At 32.7% G+C, this 14,151-nt stretch overlaps 2 protein-coding genes across 33 annotated transcripts in view; one reads left to right on the top strand and one right to left on the bottom strand.

Moving 5' to 3' along the window:
• Positions 1-1,129: 1,129 nt before the first annotated feature.
• On the top strand, positions 1,130-2,516 carry LOC129803403 (uncharacterized). The gene is made up of 3 exons (XM_055849928.1): positions 1,130-1,401; positions 1,474-1,638; positions 1,806-2,516. The coding sequence occupies exons 1-3, from the start codon at positions 1,182-1,184 to the stop codon at positions 1,910-1,912; spliced, it is 492 nt and encodes a 163-aa protein (XP_055705903.1). The 5' UTR covers positions 1,130-1,181; the 3' UTR covers positions 1,913-2,516.
• Positions 2,517-10,269: 7,753 nt separating this feature from the next.
• LOC129803400 (ral guanine nucleotide dissociation stimulator-like 1) overlaps positions 10,270-14,151 on the bottom strand; it is a 47,387-nt gene continuing 43,505 nt past the window's right edge. For all 32 annotated transcript variants that reach the window (XM_055849925.1, XM_055849921.1, XM_055849924.1 and 29 more), the window contains one exon: positions 10,270-11,129. In XM_055849925.1, the coding sequence (XP_055705900.1) occupies positions 10,625-11,129 (505 nt within the window). In that variant the 3' untranslated portion in view covers positions 10,270-10,624. The remainder of the gene's footprint in view (positions 11,130-14,151) is intronic.

Raw genomic sequence — 14,151 nt, 5'->3', positions numbered from 1 at the left:
GAAAAGCAAGAAAAATAAAAGATTTTTTTTACCTCTGACCAGCAGGGCAATTCTGTAACAGTATGACAATGTCATATGACAAATTTGGAATTTTTTATGTGGTAAATTCGGCAAAAGTACCGAAAAATATTGCTCATATCAATGATTGAGAAGCTCATAGAGCTGCTTGTAATAGCCATTCGATACTCACAGGTCTTCGTTGTTGTTCTGCTCCCGAATTTAACAACGAAAACTTGTAATATGACATTATCATATTGTTACAGACTTCCCCTTCAGATGTTTTTCTACGTCATTGAAACACTAAGGTAATTATTTACTTCCCTGCAGCAATTCTGATCAATTCCACATGAATAATTTATCCAAAATCGTCTAGTTTGCATTTAATATAAAATATTATATAGGAACTAATTGATTAATAAAATTAAAAGAGGAATAACAAAATAATTAATAATAAATATTACTATTTTCTATATTCGTTTAACCAATAGAGTTTATAAACAAAGCCGACAAAATAGATAAATACTGTTAATTCTAGATGAAGAGAGTCAAGGGTTAATGGGAAAAATAAATTTTTGCTAATAAAAGTACAAATATTGTGTATTAATATTTAATCAGTAACGTTTTAGTGAACTTTATTTCTAATCAGTAGAAAAATTATATCAAATTCCTCACAGTTGTGACTTCTTATTTGCAAAAGCAACTCCAATAAGAGTACAATTATCTCGAAATCAAATGCATCTTTAATGATAAGTGTGACTTATTAATTTTATAACAATATTTTGGCAGAGTACTTATTCCGCTGATGGAATTATCTAGCATTTTACAATTCAAAGTAATTTATAATCCATCACTTGAAACAAGAATTAACCAATTATACCAAAGCCGAAGAAGGTTAATCATTTAGGGCTCAAAATTCCATGAATTCCATTATCATATACCGGAATTACTTGTCAGTTTTTACTAGAGAGAATATGTTTCAGAATATGTTCAAAAAGAGCAATTCCGGTTATAAAATTCAAATCTCAGTGCAATAAGACCCACTTCTGAGAAACTGATAACATTCGGTAATTGGCTAGCTTATCAATTGATATAAAAGTATCTGGACACACACCCGTTTAACTCAGTTGCCCAAGATCTCTTAATAATTAAGCTTGACCAAGATTACTTGCTACTTAACCAGCATGAATAAATTTATTGTATTCTGCCTGACAATCTTATGTGTATTTTATATCAATTTCGTTGTTACATTAAAGTGCTATACTTGTGATACAACGGATTTCGATTATGGACAATACGAACGCTGTGACAATAATTTAACAAAAATGAAAGTAGACAGGTGCTACACTGATGAACAACATCCTAACATAAGAGATTTTGCCTGCTATCGAGTGGTGTATTTACGTAAGTTAATATCGTTATTATATTTTAGTTTTCAACGATAATCACATTTCTTTCATAATTTCTATCCTACAGACAGGAATGATGGAATTATTATTCAAAGAGGATACGATGTAAAGTGGATCTGCGATAAGTGGATAAAATATCCTCACAATTTTATGACCCGAGACAATCCGTTTATGGTTTTAGAATGTGCTGTATGTGATACAGATAAATGCGATCCTAGAGTTGAACCTACAGGTAAACATAAAATCTTGATCAAACACAGTAAGAGAAACATTGAAACCATTGAGACTAATTTATATTGAAATCCTCAAACTAAGATGTTGCCCTTTCCCTGCGATTAAAAAGCTAAAAAAAATTACATTTTTTAATAAACCAAATTATTTATTTTTGATTTCTTTCAGATGGATGGATTGCTCAAGTAATACGACCAGGAAATCGACTGTGTGATAGTAATACATATTTTAATTCTCGAACTCTAAGAAGTCGGATCTCTAAAAAAGAACAGTAAATTTTTAAATCATAAACTCCTAATTCGAACGAAATTTAACTCGAAATAATATAGACTTAAATAGAATATCCTACATCTACATCTATCATTCTTGGAGTTTTGATTGACTGGCATGTGTTAGGATCCAGGTATTCTTGTCTTTTTTCACCATGGATATTTGCTTGTACCGTGGATAAGTCTCAATCAAAAGTTCAATAATGGTATATGTAGAATATAAAAAATTAGAAATAAAAGGAAAATAATTGACCAGAATTTAACAGGGGAAAGCTCGCTAACTTCGCAGACATACTCCAGCTTCGAACAACTCATTTTTTTCAATATGTTTTTAATGAATTTGACCTTTAATAATATTATATTTTAATAGCTAATCCCATGCCTCAAACTAAAATTCTCAGAAAAGAGCCATGGGTCAAATCCATTAGGCACATATAAAAAACTAAGTTGTCAAAAGATACAGTCGCTCGAAGGTAGCGTGCTTTTTCCTACTTGAATATTTAATTATAAAATTATTTAAGTAAAGTAATTAAATTTTTGAATAAAAAAATAATTATTTTTTATTTAAATATAAATATTTGAATATTTGTGTTTAATAAACGTATTTCATCCAATTTATAGTATATTTCTCCCTTGATAATTTCCATATCTTGATTTCAGTTTTTTGACACATATAAAATTCGATATCGACTTCCGGTCTTCGATGAACCCTACTCAAATAACATTATCTTTATTATGTTTTAAAAATTTAATAAAAATTGTTATTTTTATAAACATTGTTTAAACTAGATTTTAATTGGTTCGTTTATCCTGTGAAGGAGGCACTGCATAACGAATTGAAAAAAAAAACGATTTTTAAATTTAAATGAATGAAAAAACCAATAAAATAGCATATTTTCTCTTTTATTTTCAACATAATGAATTTTTATTTTAATTCAAGTCCTCAAGCATATAAAGGTACAACATTTAAAGTATATTTACTGGAATTTTCATTTAAACATTTTAAAAATTCAGCCGTTAGGGACTGATTTTTCGAGATCAATTTTGAAAAGACTTACTTTGCGATGGACAAGATTTTTCAGATATTCATCCAAGGGTATTTATGTCTTTTTTTAAAAAAAAAAAATATTTTTTGGGAGAATTATACACAAAAAAAATCATTTTCTGTGATTCTTACACCACGTTTCAGTTTTGGAAATGAGTTGAAATTAAGGTAAAAAAAACATCTACCCTTCAAAAACAAGTTTAATTCATAGACTAACAGGAAATATTTGGTTTTTTGACGTCAAATGTATATACTCTGTGATAAATCTTCTGCATTGCAAATTAATTATTTGAAAAACAGTCTCTAAAAACCAGGTCTTTTAAACCAGGATTTTTTAATTAATTTTTCAGAAAAAATATTAGTTGAAATGGGTTTTGTTGCCTAAGAGTTTAAAATAAATAAAATTCTAATTTATCGAAAAAATGTCAAGGAAATTACGCGGTGTTTTTTGTCTGTATGACCCACGTAACCCCTTTAATCACCGTTAGAAAATCATCGAAGTTGAAATATTCTGAAGCGTTAAGGCAAATCATGAAACCTGTCATAAAAATTTTCAGAGGACTGCGTTGAAATAAAGCTACTCTTTAACACAAAGACCCCAAGAACTAACTAGTTAAAACTTACTAAAATTTGAACCCGATCTATGCCATAGCGGAAGGAAGCTGAATTAATGAGAATAATACATTTTTGGGAGGGATGGATCTGATTCACCAACTCCTAGTACCACAAAAGCACTCGTTTCCGTTTACCGCCGAAACCCCTTGCCGATATCTCTTTCCGTTTTACTTTTATAAACATCTGTAGGGGAAAGCTTTCAAGCTTCACACACAATTCACCTTCTAACACTTCAAATTTTTTTCCCCAAGTTTCTTTATTGAATTTGACCAATGGAAAAACAAAATTAGTAGCTACTATTAAGTCACACATTTTTTGAAAAACTTATGTCAGATTCATTTAAGGAGTAAGCGGGTTTGACATAGAAAAAAATTTCAATTTTGTCCATTTTTTATTTTTGAGCTATAAAATTTCATAAATTCAGATTTTCGTCTATCTGAAAGAGTAGGCCTTGGCATATAATTTCACCGGAAAATTTTTAAAATTGAACCGTTGAAGAATGGTATGATCATACGTTTTTTTTCTAGCAGCTTCATCTTAAATCCATAAAATTCGTATTTTCTTTTAGGATATGAATGTGGCTCGTGCTTAACAGACGGAATTTTTTTAAAACTTTTTTTCGATTTTTGGCACAACTTTTTTCAAAAAAGTGATAATTTTCAGCCATTTTTTAACATATTTCATACTATAAAATCCGTCAAAATCGATATCTCAAAAAACCCTCATGTAATGCACGAGCCAACTATATCTAGAAGAAGTGTGCAAAGTTTCAGAAAGATCGGAATCGAAATATCTTGACAACCAATTATGAAAATGGTATTTTGAGAAAAACGTGTTTAAAGTTTTACAACACAAGCGCGCGCGAGCAAAATGCGTAACTAAAACTGCTTTACCTCCGAGAGTTTTACCCCGATTGACTTGAGATTTTCAGAAAATGTTCTTTACTTATTATCCTATTTAATAAGCAAATAAAAAATCGATTTTTTTGAAGCCTTCAAAGCCGCTTACCCCCTTAAAAGAATCTGGGAAAAATATGAATTGTCTGAAGACGAAGTGTGTGCTAAACCTGTAAGATTTCCCCTAAAACGGACGGGATAGTTTCTTGGTTCCAAAAAACGTTTTTTGGCGGGTATCATAATCGTGATCTAACGAACATAAAAACGTGTAAATATGAAGTTTGAACCCTATGTGGCAGGATAAGATTTCACTTAAGATCACAGAAGCTGAGATTGTATGGATGGTCTGTTCGCCTTCACAAGAGAACTGATGATATTATTTTCACATTCTCTACCATCTATTGCAAAATGAAATAAAATAATAATTAATTAAAATAAAATTGAAATAAATTAATCATCTCTGAATTAGGCTATTCTATTTTAATCAAAATGGCACTCAATGGGTCAAGTAGTAGAGCACTCGCTCTATGGTGCAAGGGGTGCAAGTGTCCCGGGTGCGAATCCCCTTTAGGTCCCCAGGAATTTTTCCGGCATTAAATGCAGGGGCCTATCGACATTTCATTTTTCCATACATTTTTGCATAGAGGAACTGAAGACTATTAGCAAGTTTTGTCTTAAAGAGAATTGACTTATTATAGTCTGATATATTTCGAAATTGTAAATTAAAAGCTACCTAAAAATACATATTTCATAATATTCGCAGAAATAATACAAGAACTACGAGCAAATTTGTTTAAGTCGCGGTGCAATATCTACAACATTTTTACAAGGAAAACTGAAAAATAGCTCCACTTTTTATTAGGCTTGATGGGCCCCTGTTAAAGGTTTTCGAATTGTATCCAGTGAGCTTCACTGCACTTGATTCCACGGGGCATGGGACAAACAACCCTATCCCTGTATAAGAAAAAATAATAATGGATGTCCCGAACTCACCTTGCGGGAAGACCTAAGTTCCTTTATGGAACGTTGTGCCACAATTTATTATTAAAATAAAATCTGTATTACGAACAAGTTGGTTTTCAGTAATTCAAATATTAATTGTTCAATTGTGAAAGTGGGCATGTGTCTCAATCTCAAATTTTAATTGATATTTTGCTATCAATTATGATGATTCCATTGTTCACTTAAATGACACAATTCATCCCATTTCTTCTAATTATTACATTATCCTTTAGAAGTACATAATTAAATTTCTTTGTGTGTCACCTTTGGAGATTCCAGCATCAATCCGGTTTAAGCGAATCCGCGTAATTTTATGGTGACCTATTTGCCGCCACTATTTCTACTTTTTGTATCTCCAGGGGTTTAACCTTCACCTTACCTTCACCCTATTCTCCATGTTCGCTAGCAATTCTCTTTCCTTCGCTGGAAAATCAATTTTCTCCATTGGGAAGATGTGCTAAAGTAGATCACAGAATAGAAAAGTACGAGGGTGTAAAGTTCAATTTACAGATTAAAAAACTTTCTTGTTCGTTGGAAAAAGGTCGGATAAAAATGATTAGTTGTTAGCACTAGCAGAATTTCTTTCGGTCAATTGCTACAAGTGTCGGTCGAAAAATTTAAGGCGGAAAGGGCATTCAAGAGTCTCCTTACCATTTTATCTTTCAAGAGGTTGGTAATTTTGCTTTTCCTTATACTTTATTTCTTTTCAACAAGAAATTTTTAGTAAAGAGATATATATTGGCCAATTCTAGAACTCTCATTTCGACACCAAAAATTTTTAAAAGAGAAAATTGAAGGTACTTTCAAATTTTAAAATATTTGATTTCATTAAGCTTCTTCAGTGAAAAAGCTTAATGAAATCATTGTAGGTTTCTTAAATGCAAAGTCATTAAATACTCGTATTTTATCTACCCATAAATTAGTCAAATAAATATCTTTATAATGTTTTTCGCAAATTGCTTTAAAGTTATAAAAAATCGTGAATTTTTTTTTACATTTTTCTTAACAAAGATACTTATTATGAAGTTTCTTGCATTATAATAAAAGAAAAGTTGAAGGAATTTTATACTTTAAGAAAAAAAACTTTAGGTGAGAATAATACAGTTTTCAAGACCGATTGAAAAATTTAACTTCTTGACTCTTTTCAAACTCTTGGTGGAAGAGACTGGTGATGTTTGGGACAGGAGTAGTGTGGTACAAGGTGATTTTTTCATAGATTATCAAAATAAATGGAATTAAAGCACTTCACAAGCGTAGGCTGCATTATGATGTATCTTGACCAAAAGAATGGACATTCTAGGTCAGTTGCGGATACAAGGAGTAGTAAAGAGGCAATACAGACGGGATTCCTACCTCGAGGGGGGCCCCTGAACAGCAAATTTAAATATTTTTTATGTTTTTTTTTATGCTCTTAAAACAATTAATTTTATTCATTCGACCCCTTTTAGGTTTGAATAAGCTAGCCGATTCTAATTAAACACTAGACAAGAGCGTAGCGAGGGCAAGGTGAGGCATTTGCCTCCTTTATACGATATTCACAAAATTCAATAATTGAAAGTATAAAACCAAAAGTAATTCAGGAGCATTAAAATTTATCTCACCTGGAGGGGAAGCCTGTAACGCTCTGGCAATGCCATATGACAAATTGGGTTCGAATCTTAGGAGAGCTTTTTCGAAAATGCGATTCTGTAGCCGTGACATTGCCATTTCAGCTCACGTGGCATTGTCAGAAGTCACATATTTGAGATTTCTGGCAATTCAAATGACAATGAATTTTGTTAAACAAATCAACCAAGACGTACTGTATTTTCATAAAATCATCAAGTAAAGGAATTTCATTAAAAAATCAGTGAATTACATTTTCGAGCTCATATGATATGACAAAAAAAGCTCGATTGGTATTGTCAGGTTTCGAACTCACGCGTGAGCGTGACAATGCCACGAAAATTACAGAATTCCCCTACTGATCACCCAAGGTGCTTTTACTGTTTTGAAATGCCTTTGATCGATCTTATGAGCTTTCCAATAATCTCAAAATCATTTAATTTAGATTAAAAATCAAAGTATGATATTAAAAGCGTTGTGCCAAATATAATTTTTAAAATTTTCTTTAAGAGCTCTTAAGAGTACTTTGGGGAAATTTGTCGATGAAAAGGAAGCTACAATGTTGCCTTGGAAGAGGTTTTAGGGGATATTGGTGCTATTCCAATAAAAAAGTGACCATGTTTTTTTTTAGCACACTACTGTTCTCAAGTACTAAAATAGACCATGACTGTTCCCATACGTCATTTCAAGGAAAATAATGAGTAGAGGATATTAATGCTGCTCTCCGAATTTTCAACACCGAGCATTCACGGGAAAACTCATGGAAAACCTGCGAAAACCCGCGGACAAGACTAAAGTTGCCAACTCCCAACCATCCAACTGCTTACTCCACACTGACTGAATGTCAGATGGCATTGTGATCGGGTGAAAGCTTGCTCGGAGAGAATATTCGAATTCGGATTTCGGTTGAACATTTCTTTTGTGTTGGTGATTTTGGAGCACGACAAAGGCGGGGTAAAATATGAAATTTTAGAGAGAAAAACCTTACATCTTGTCTATCATGATAAAGAAAATGTACAAAAAGTAGGTGAGATTGTTAAGAATCTAACCTAATATTATAGTAAAAACATTAAATTAATCTTGTCGATTTCCCAACCGAAATCCGATCACAATGCCATCTGACATTAATTGAAATAACATGTGGGAACAGCCATGGTCTTTTTAGTACTTGAGAACAGTAATGTGCTAAAAAAAAACATGCTCATTTTTCCATTGGAATAGCACCATATTTTAGCTAGAGCTTTCCACATCAGGTTTCCATAATAATCAAAATAGGGTTAGAAGTAAATTTTCTGAAATAAAGCTTTCGAAAAATTTTTGAACTTTGGAAAAACTCGAAACCTCTAAAAATGAGACTGATTCTAAAAAACAGCGTTTACCGTTCCATTTTTTGCTCAATTTTCCGCCATTTTTCTCAAGTCAAAGTCTTGATGGATTTAGCAAGCTTTCATCTTATGAAATTCGCTAAAAAATTAACTTTAAATAAAATTTTTAATTTTAAACATCATAAAAGAACATTTTTATTTCGTTTATCGGAATTTAAACCCAAGAAAAGCCCATTGGGAAATATTTTAGACGTCTCTGAATTTTTTTTGCGGAAGTACTAATATATTTTCAATAGATAATTGAAACCAAGTTCAGGGGGGCTGGACATGGAACCAAGTTCCAGGTTCAGGGGGGCCAAGGGCTCTTAAGTTTGGTACTGATCGAAAGCTCTAACGGTGCTATCACACTAGGATTTTCACAATTTAATTTTAAATTCAATTGAGCCAATTGAGCATTATAGGATTTCTAGACTTTACTTGAAAATTCTCACAGCCAGGACACATTTTGCAAGAAATTTGCACAATTTTAAATAGTGCCGCGAGATTTTTGATTGTGAATGACTCCGGAAAATGTCTAATAGTACTTAAAAATGTTTTTTAAGCCACTTATCTGTTATGCAAAAGAATCTCCAAAGCCGGAAGAAAAGGTTGTAGGCAAAGGGACTCATGAAGAGACTCCCAACTGCAATTTGTTGACATAACAGTTTCCTTCGAATTACTTTGGAGGAACTCAGCAAATTACTCCTGATACAGAAGCTTCACTCGCGTACAAGTTTACCACTAATCACTGTACTTATTTTTTTTTGGCCACAAATAATAATTAATTACGAGTAAATAAATTTAATAAGAACAATTTGGTTCAAAAGACTACTTGTTTCATTTCATTAAAATTGAAATTAATGAGCAATTTTAACATTTTAATTTGCTGAATTCAAATTTAATTGAGCAACCACATTTGTGTTATTTTAGCATGCTTGAACATGTTTTGGTGGGCCAAGTATTAGTTTATATCAATAAATAAGCGAAAATCTCTCAATTTAAATTATTTTTATTGAAAAATGACGCACAAGAACAATTCATCTGAAAATTAAATTGAATTTACATATTGAAAAATTCTTACTTAGTGTGAAAGAAAATAAAAGATGGGGATATTCAAAATAGCGGATCAATGCACCACGTCACAATTTTCACCCGATTTATAACCTTTGCCGGAAATCGCAAATCGATATCTTTCTTAGTTCGAGATTCAGGAGGTAGTAAGCTTCAAAAAGCGTCCGACCGGCCGCTTCGTGATCAGGAAGTGGCAAAATACATTTTGGCAAAGTTTGGGCTGGATCTGAGGACATTCAAGGATTATATGTAATATATATATATTATATATATTATATGTAATAAACCAGAAAATTGTTCAATCTATAAGACTATTCGAGTTTTTTTTTATGTAAAATGATTTAAATTAAATTAAGTTACCAACTCGTTGGGAAATTCACAAAAAGAATACTAATATTTATTTAGCAGAACCCAGTGAATATCGTTGCAATAGGGGAAAGTGCTCTCCCTTAGAACGTTCATGCCTTCGAATAATGTGAATTTCTTTTGTTTTTTGTAAGAGATTTATACCAAATTATAATGGAATTATCAACAATTGATGATAAGCTAACTAATACTCAATAGAAATGTGTAAGTCTCGTAGGAAAACCAAAAAAAAAATTCACATTATTCGAAGGCATGAACGTTCAAAGGGAGAGTATTTTCCCCTACTGTTTTAAAAAAAGAGGAAAAAGCTGCAGTTTTCATGGGATATAAGAGGACAAATAACCTTTGACCCGAAAATACTCTGTTAAAGCTGGAGGAAACAAAATGAAAGAATATATGTAATTTTTCATGTTTTTCTTCTTCACGAGATTCATTCGCGCTATTATACAAATATATTATCTACAAAAGGAAAACGACTTTAGTTTTTTTTTACTCAAGAGTAAAAAATTACAAATTGTATATTAAAAAAAGGTTTGTCATAAATAAGTGTCTAGAAAAAAAAAAGATAACAATTAGAGGCGTGCAATGTTGTATTGAGTGTCTACTTAAGAATATTAACTTCATTGTTATTTTTGTCATTAATTTGTCACTTTTGCACTTTGAGTATTTTTTTTGTTCCTCACTCAACTAGGAGTTCTTTTTAATTTAAGTACTTGTCACTTTTATCTCACATTCTATTGGACCACAGTCATCGTCAAGTGCTGTCCTCCTTCTTGGGACGTAGGATGAAGTTGAGATTGTGTGCTGTATTCACAGCGTAGTACACATTAGCACTGGCTGGCATTACGAGCTCCCGATCCGGGAGCACTTGAGCCAGTGTATATTTATCTGGATCACCCTCGAGGGTCAACTTCATCATGGCATTTCGTATAACTTGAGGTGTTCTCTCGTTATTGCCCAACATAATACTTTTATACAGCACTATTCCATCCAATTCCACATTCTCCGTCTCATACGTTACACGGATAATGTAAAAGTCCGGAGAGGGATTCTTCATGGGTGAATTCTGCACCAGCTGGGCATTTATGTGGGAAGCTTTGGTTTGATTTGACTGATTCTTCTGCTGCTGTTGCTGCTGCTGCTGCTGTCCACTTGAAGTACTCGAGGACTCCAACGACAGCGACGATGTACTACTCGCAGCTGACATTATGGATGCATTTGGTGGAGTTGCATCTCTATCCAGAGAATTGTTGCGAGAACTGGAAATAATATAAAAAACGGAAAATCTAGACTTAATTTATATTTTATAATACACATCTTTTATGTCTTTAATATTCTCAAATTTTAAAGTTGACCATGAAAACCTTAAAGGAGAACCTTGAGCAAATCTAACAAAAAAAAATTATCCATATTAAAACAAACTTCTTAGAATCCTATCGTTTAGTATGAAAGCTCGTGGTAAAGTAGAATATTGTCATTTTGCTACATTTTGCGCTACTGATTCAGGTGTGCCCGTACTGCGATACATGATAAGTCTTTGATTAACCCATTCCTTACCATGATATTATACATCATACGCAAATTGAGTGATTAGATGATTTATTCCTGGGCAATTGTTATCCGAATTGCTGTCGCGAACGGATTTTTAGTAACTTTAGTCCTTCAGTTACTTGAAAAAACCAGTGATAAGCCCAGATAAGCTTATGGTAGCTGAGATTCTTTACAGGTGACCTCGAAATGCGTGCAACTCGGAATGAGTGAAAATTCGATTGTGAGTTGAATTTTGGGGGTAAAGAATCGCGTCGAGTAAACTGTTCTCGGCAGTCGAAATGGATGAAATTGGCTCGACGAGATTCTTTACCCCCAAAATTCAACTCACAATCGAATTTTCACGCATTCCGATTTGCAGGCACCCCGAGTTGCACGCATTTCGAGGTCACCTGTAAAGAATCTCAGCTACCATAAGCTTATCTGGGCTTATCACTGGTCATTTTCTATTTTAAATAGTCTGAGTGGGGAAGATCAACAAAAAAAAAAGTTCATTGAACTCGGTTAAGTGATAGAGTCCGGTCCATATGGGTATAGTAAGGGTCGGGGTACAGTGTGTTAGGGTAGACGGATGGGACCCGTTATTAGAAAGATCGTGCTCTCAGATACAATATAGGCTAAAAGGCATAGCTATAGGCTAAGAAAATGCAGTCCGGTCAAGACATTTTTGATTATAGCTCGGGTCAGTGAACATCGAGGGAGGAGTGCGACCCATCGTTGGAAAGGTCTTGATCTCAGCTATAACATATTAAAATTTAAAGAAAAAGCATCGTTTAGTTTTCGAAATATTCGAAATCGAAATTTCGAAAATCGATTTTTCGATTAATCGAATCTCGATTAAATCGGATGAAATTGGGGTGTCGTAAGAGTTGTAGTACTCGACAAGAACTTTCTAAAACACTAAAATTTTTCCAAATCCGTTAATTAGAAGCCGAGATATGACCATTCAAAAATTCAATTTTTGACCCCTTATAGCTCGGGTCAGGTCAGGGGGGTCGGAGGATCCTAAATTTGATATCGATAGATAGCTATTAGGTCCAGCTATAACATACTATAATTTGAGATTGATAGGGGCTGAGTTATTGAGAAAACAAATTTTGGGAGTGTTCCAAAATGGCGGAAGGGGGGGGGGTCTGACATCATCAACTTCTAGCCGCCCATCGACATTTAACCTTTGCCGAAAACCGCTTGTCGATATCTCTTTTCGTTCTCTCTCCAGAAGTGGTTATACGACGGACGGACGGACGGACGGTACGTCCACGAAAATCGATTTTTGGCGCACATGATTTTCGTGATCTATGAGTGTCAAAACGTGTAAATCCAAAATTTGGGCCCGATCTGATGAGGTCGGATTTCACCTGTGACTACAAAAGCTGAGATTGTAAAAAATCTCAGCTAAAAAATCACTATCTTGAATTTTTTAGAAAAAAGTTTTTACTACTTTAGAAGGTCTATTTTTCAATCGATTTAAATAAATTTGTATTTTTTGGAAAGGTCTTGAAATTTCCAACCGGACTGCATCGATCATAATCTGTAATGAATCGGTTAAGTACCCGTAAATGACCAATATATTTCTCATTTTTTTTAATGAATCTGACCTAATAACACATTTCTTTAAAAAAAAAAATAGACCATATTTATTAGGAAATATGGGAAAAATATAAAGTGTTCAAAACCAAAGTGTGTGCGAAGCCTGAAAACACTGAAAAACCTTCTAGTCGTAAAAATCGTACAATTTTTCTGGGTTACAAAATCTGCTTACTTCATTTCTTTTTGGTTTGTTTTTAAATAACATCTATTTCTATTTATTGCAATAGACTAGCCTAGTAGCTTTGAATCCGTCTAACTAAAAACTCAAAAAGAAAATCATATTTTCATAAAAATAATAATAATAATATTAATAAAAAAAAACAAAAATCGGTTAGAACATTTAACGGTAATGGTAAAGATTTAATGGTTAATAAAATTGCGTCCATCATAAATTTTGTGATAGTATATCAGTTGAAACTTGAAAGCCTTTTGAACATATAGACCTCAAGATGCAATTTATTTTAATTTATTTAAGTATTACCAGGGGTATGATATTTCCTAGGTTTCCCATATATTTATAACGTGCCGAAAAAACTTTTGAGTTTATTAGCTGCTTTCTGTCATTGTAGAATGAATTAGCAAAAGATACTAATACAAAATAAAAGCCAATTGAAGAGGCAACCGAAAACCCCAAATTGGCAACCTACGTAGTTTTGAAGATATCTCGTGAAATGTGTACGAAAACAGGAAAAATTTACACTAAAACTGGTTGCATTTTTCAGAGCTAATATCACCCCCCCCCCCCCCCCCCCCCCCCGGAGTATTACAGAGGAAAATCATTAGGTTTTGACTCTATTTTCATATAAATTACAGAGTTTTCTGCAATAGAAAGTAAGGAACGAAAATCTTGGAAAAATACTTTGAACTTTCTAATTAAACTCATTTTAATAATCAAAAAATACGTTTTGTTTTTTTTTTTATTTTTTTCAAATGTTATTTAGTAGTATTGTATATTGTATCTTTGTTTTTATTTATTTTTTTAATTTTATTTATGATAAACTGAAACTTTGAGTACAAATTTCTATTTCTATTAAGGAAACACTATAATGATATAGTTTCTAGCGTAATTTTACATGGGACCCTAAGCTATCTTGATAGGCCTTACGGACCTTACATTAAGAAAATAATTTCAAAATTAAGAAA

The sequence above is a fragment of the Phlebotomus papatasi genome, chromosome 2, assembly GCF_024763615.1.
Source record: "Phlebotomus papatasi isolate M1 chromosome 2, Ppap_2.1, whole genome shotgun sequence".
NCBI lineage: Eukaryota > Metazoa > Arthropoda > Insecta > Diptera > Psychodidae > Phlebotomus > Phlebotomus papatasi.
Note: the sequence above shows the minus strand (reverse complement) of the source record. Positions and strands in the feature narration are given on the sequence as shown.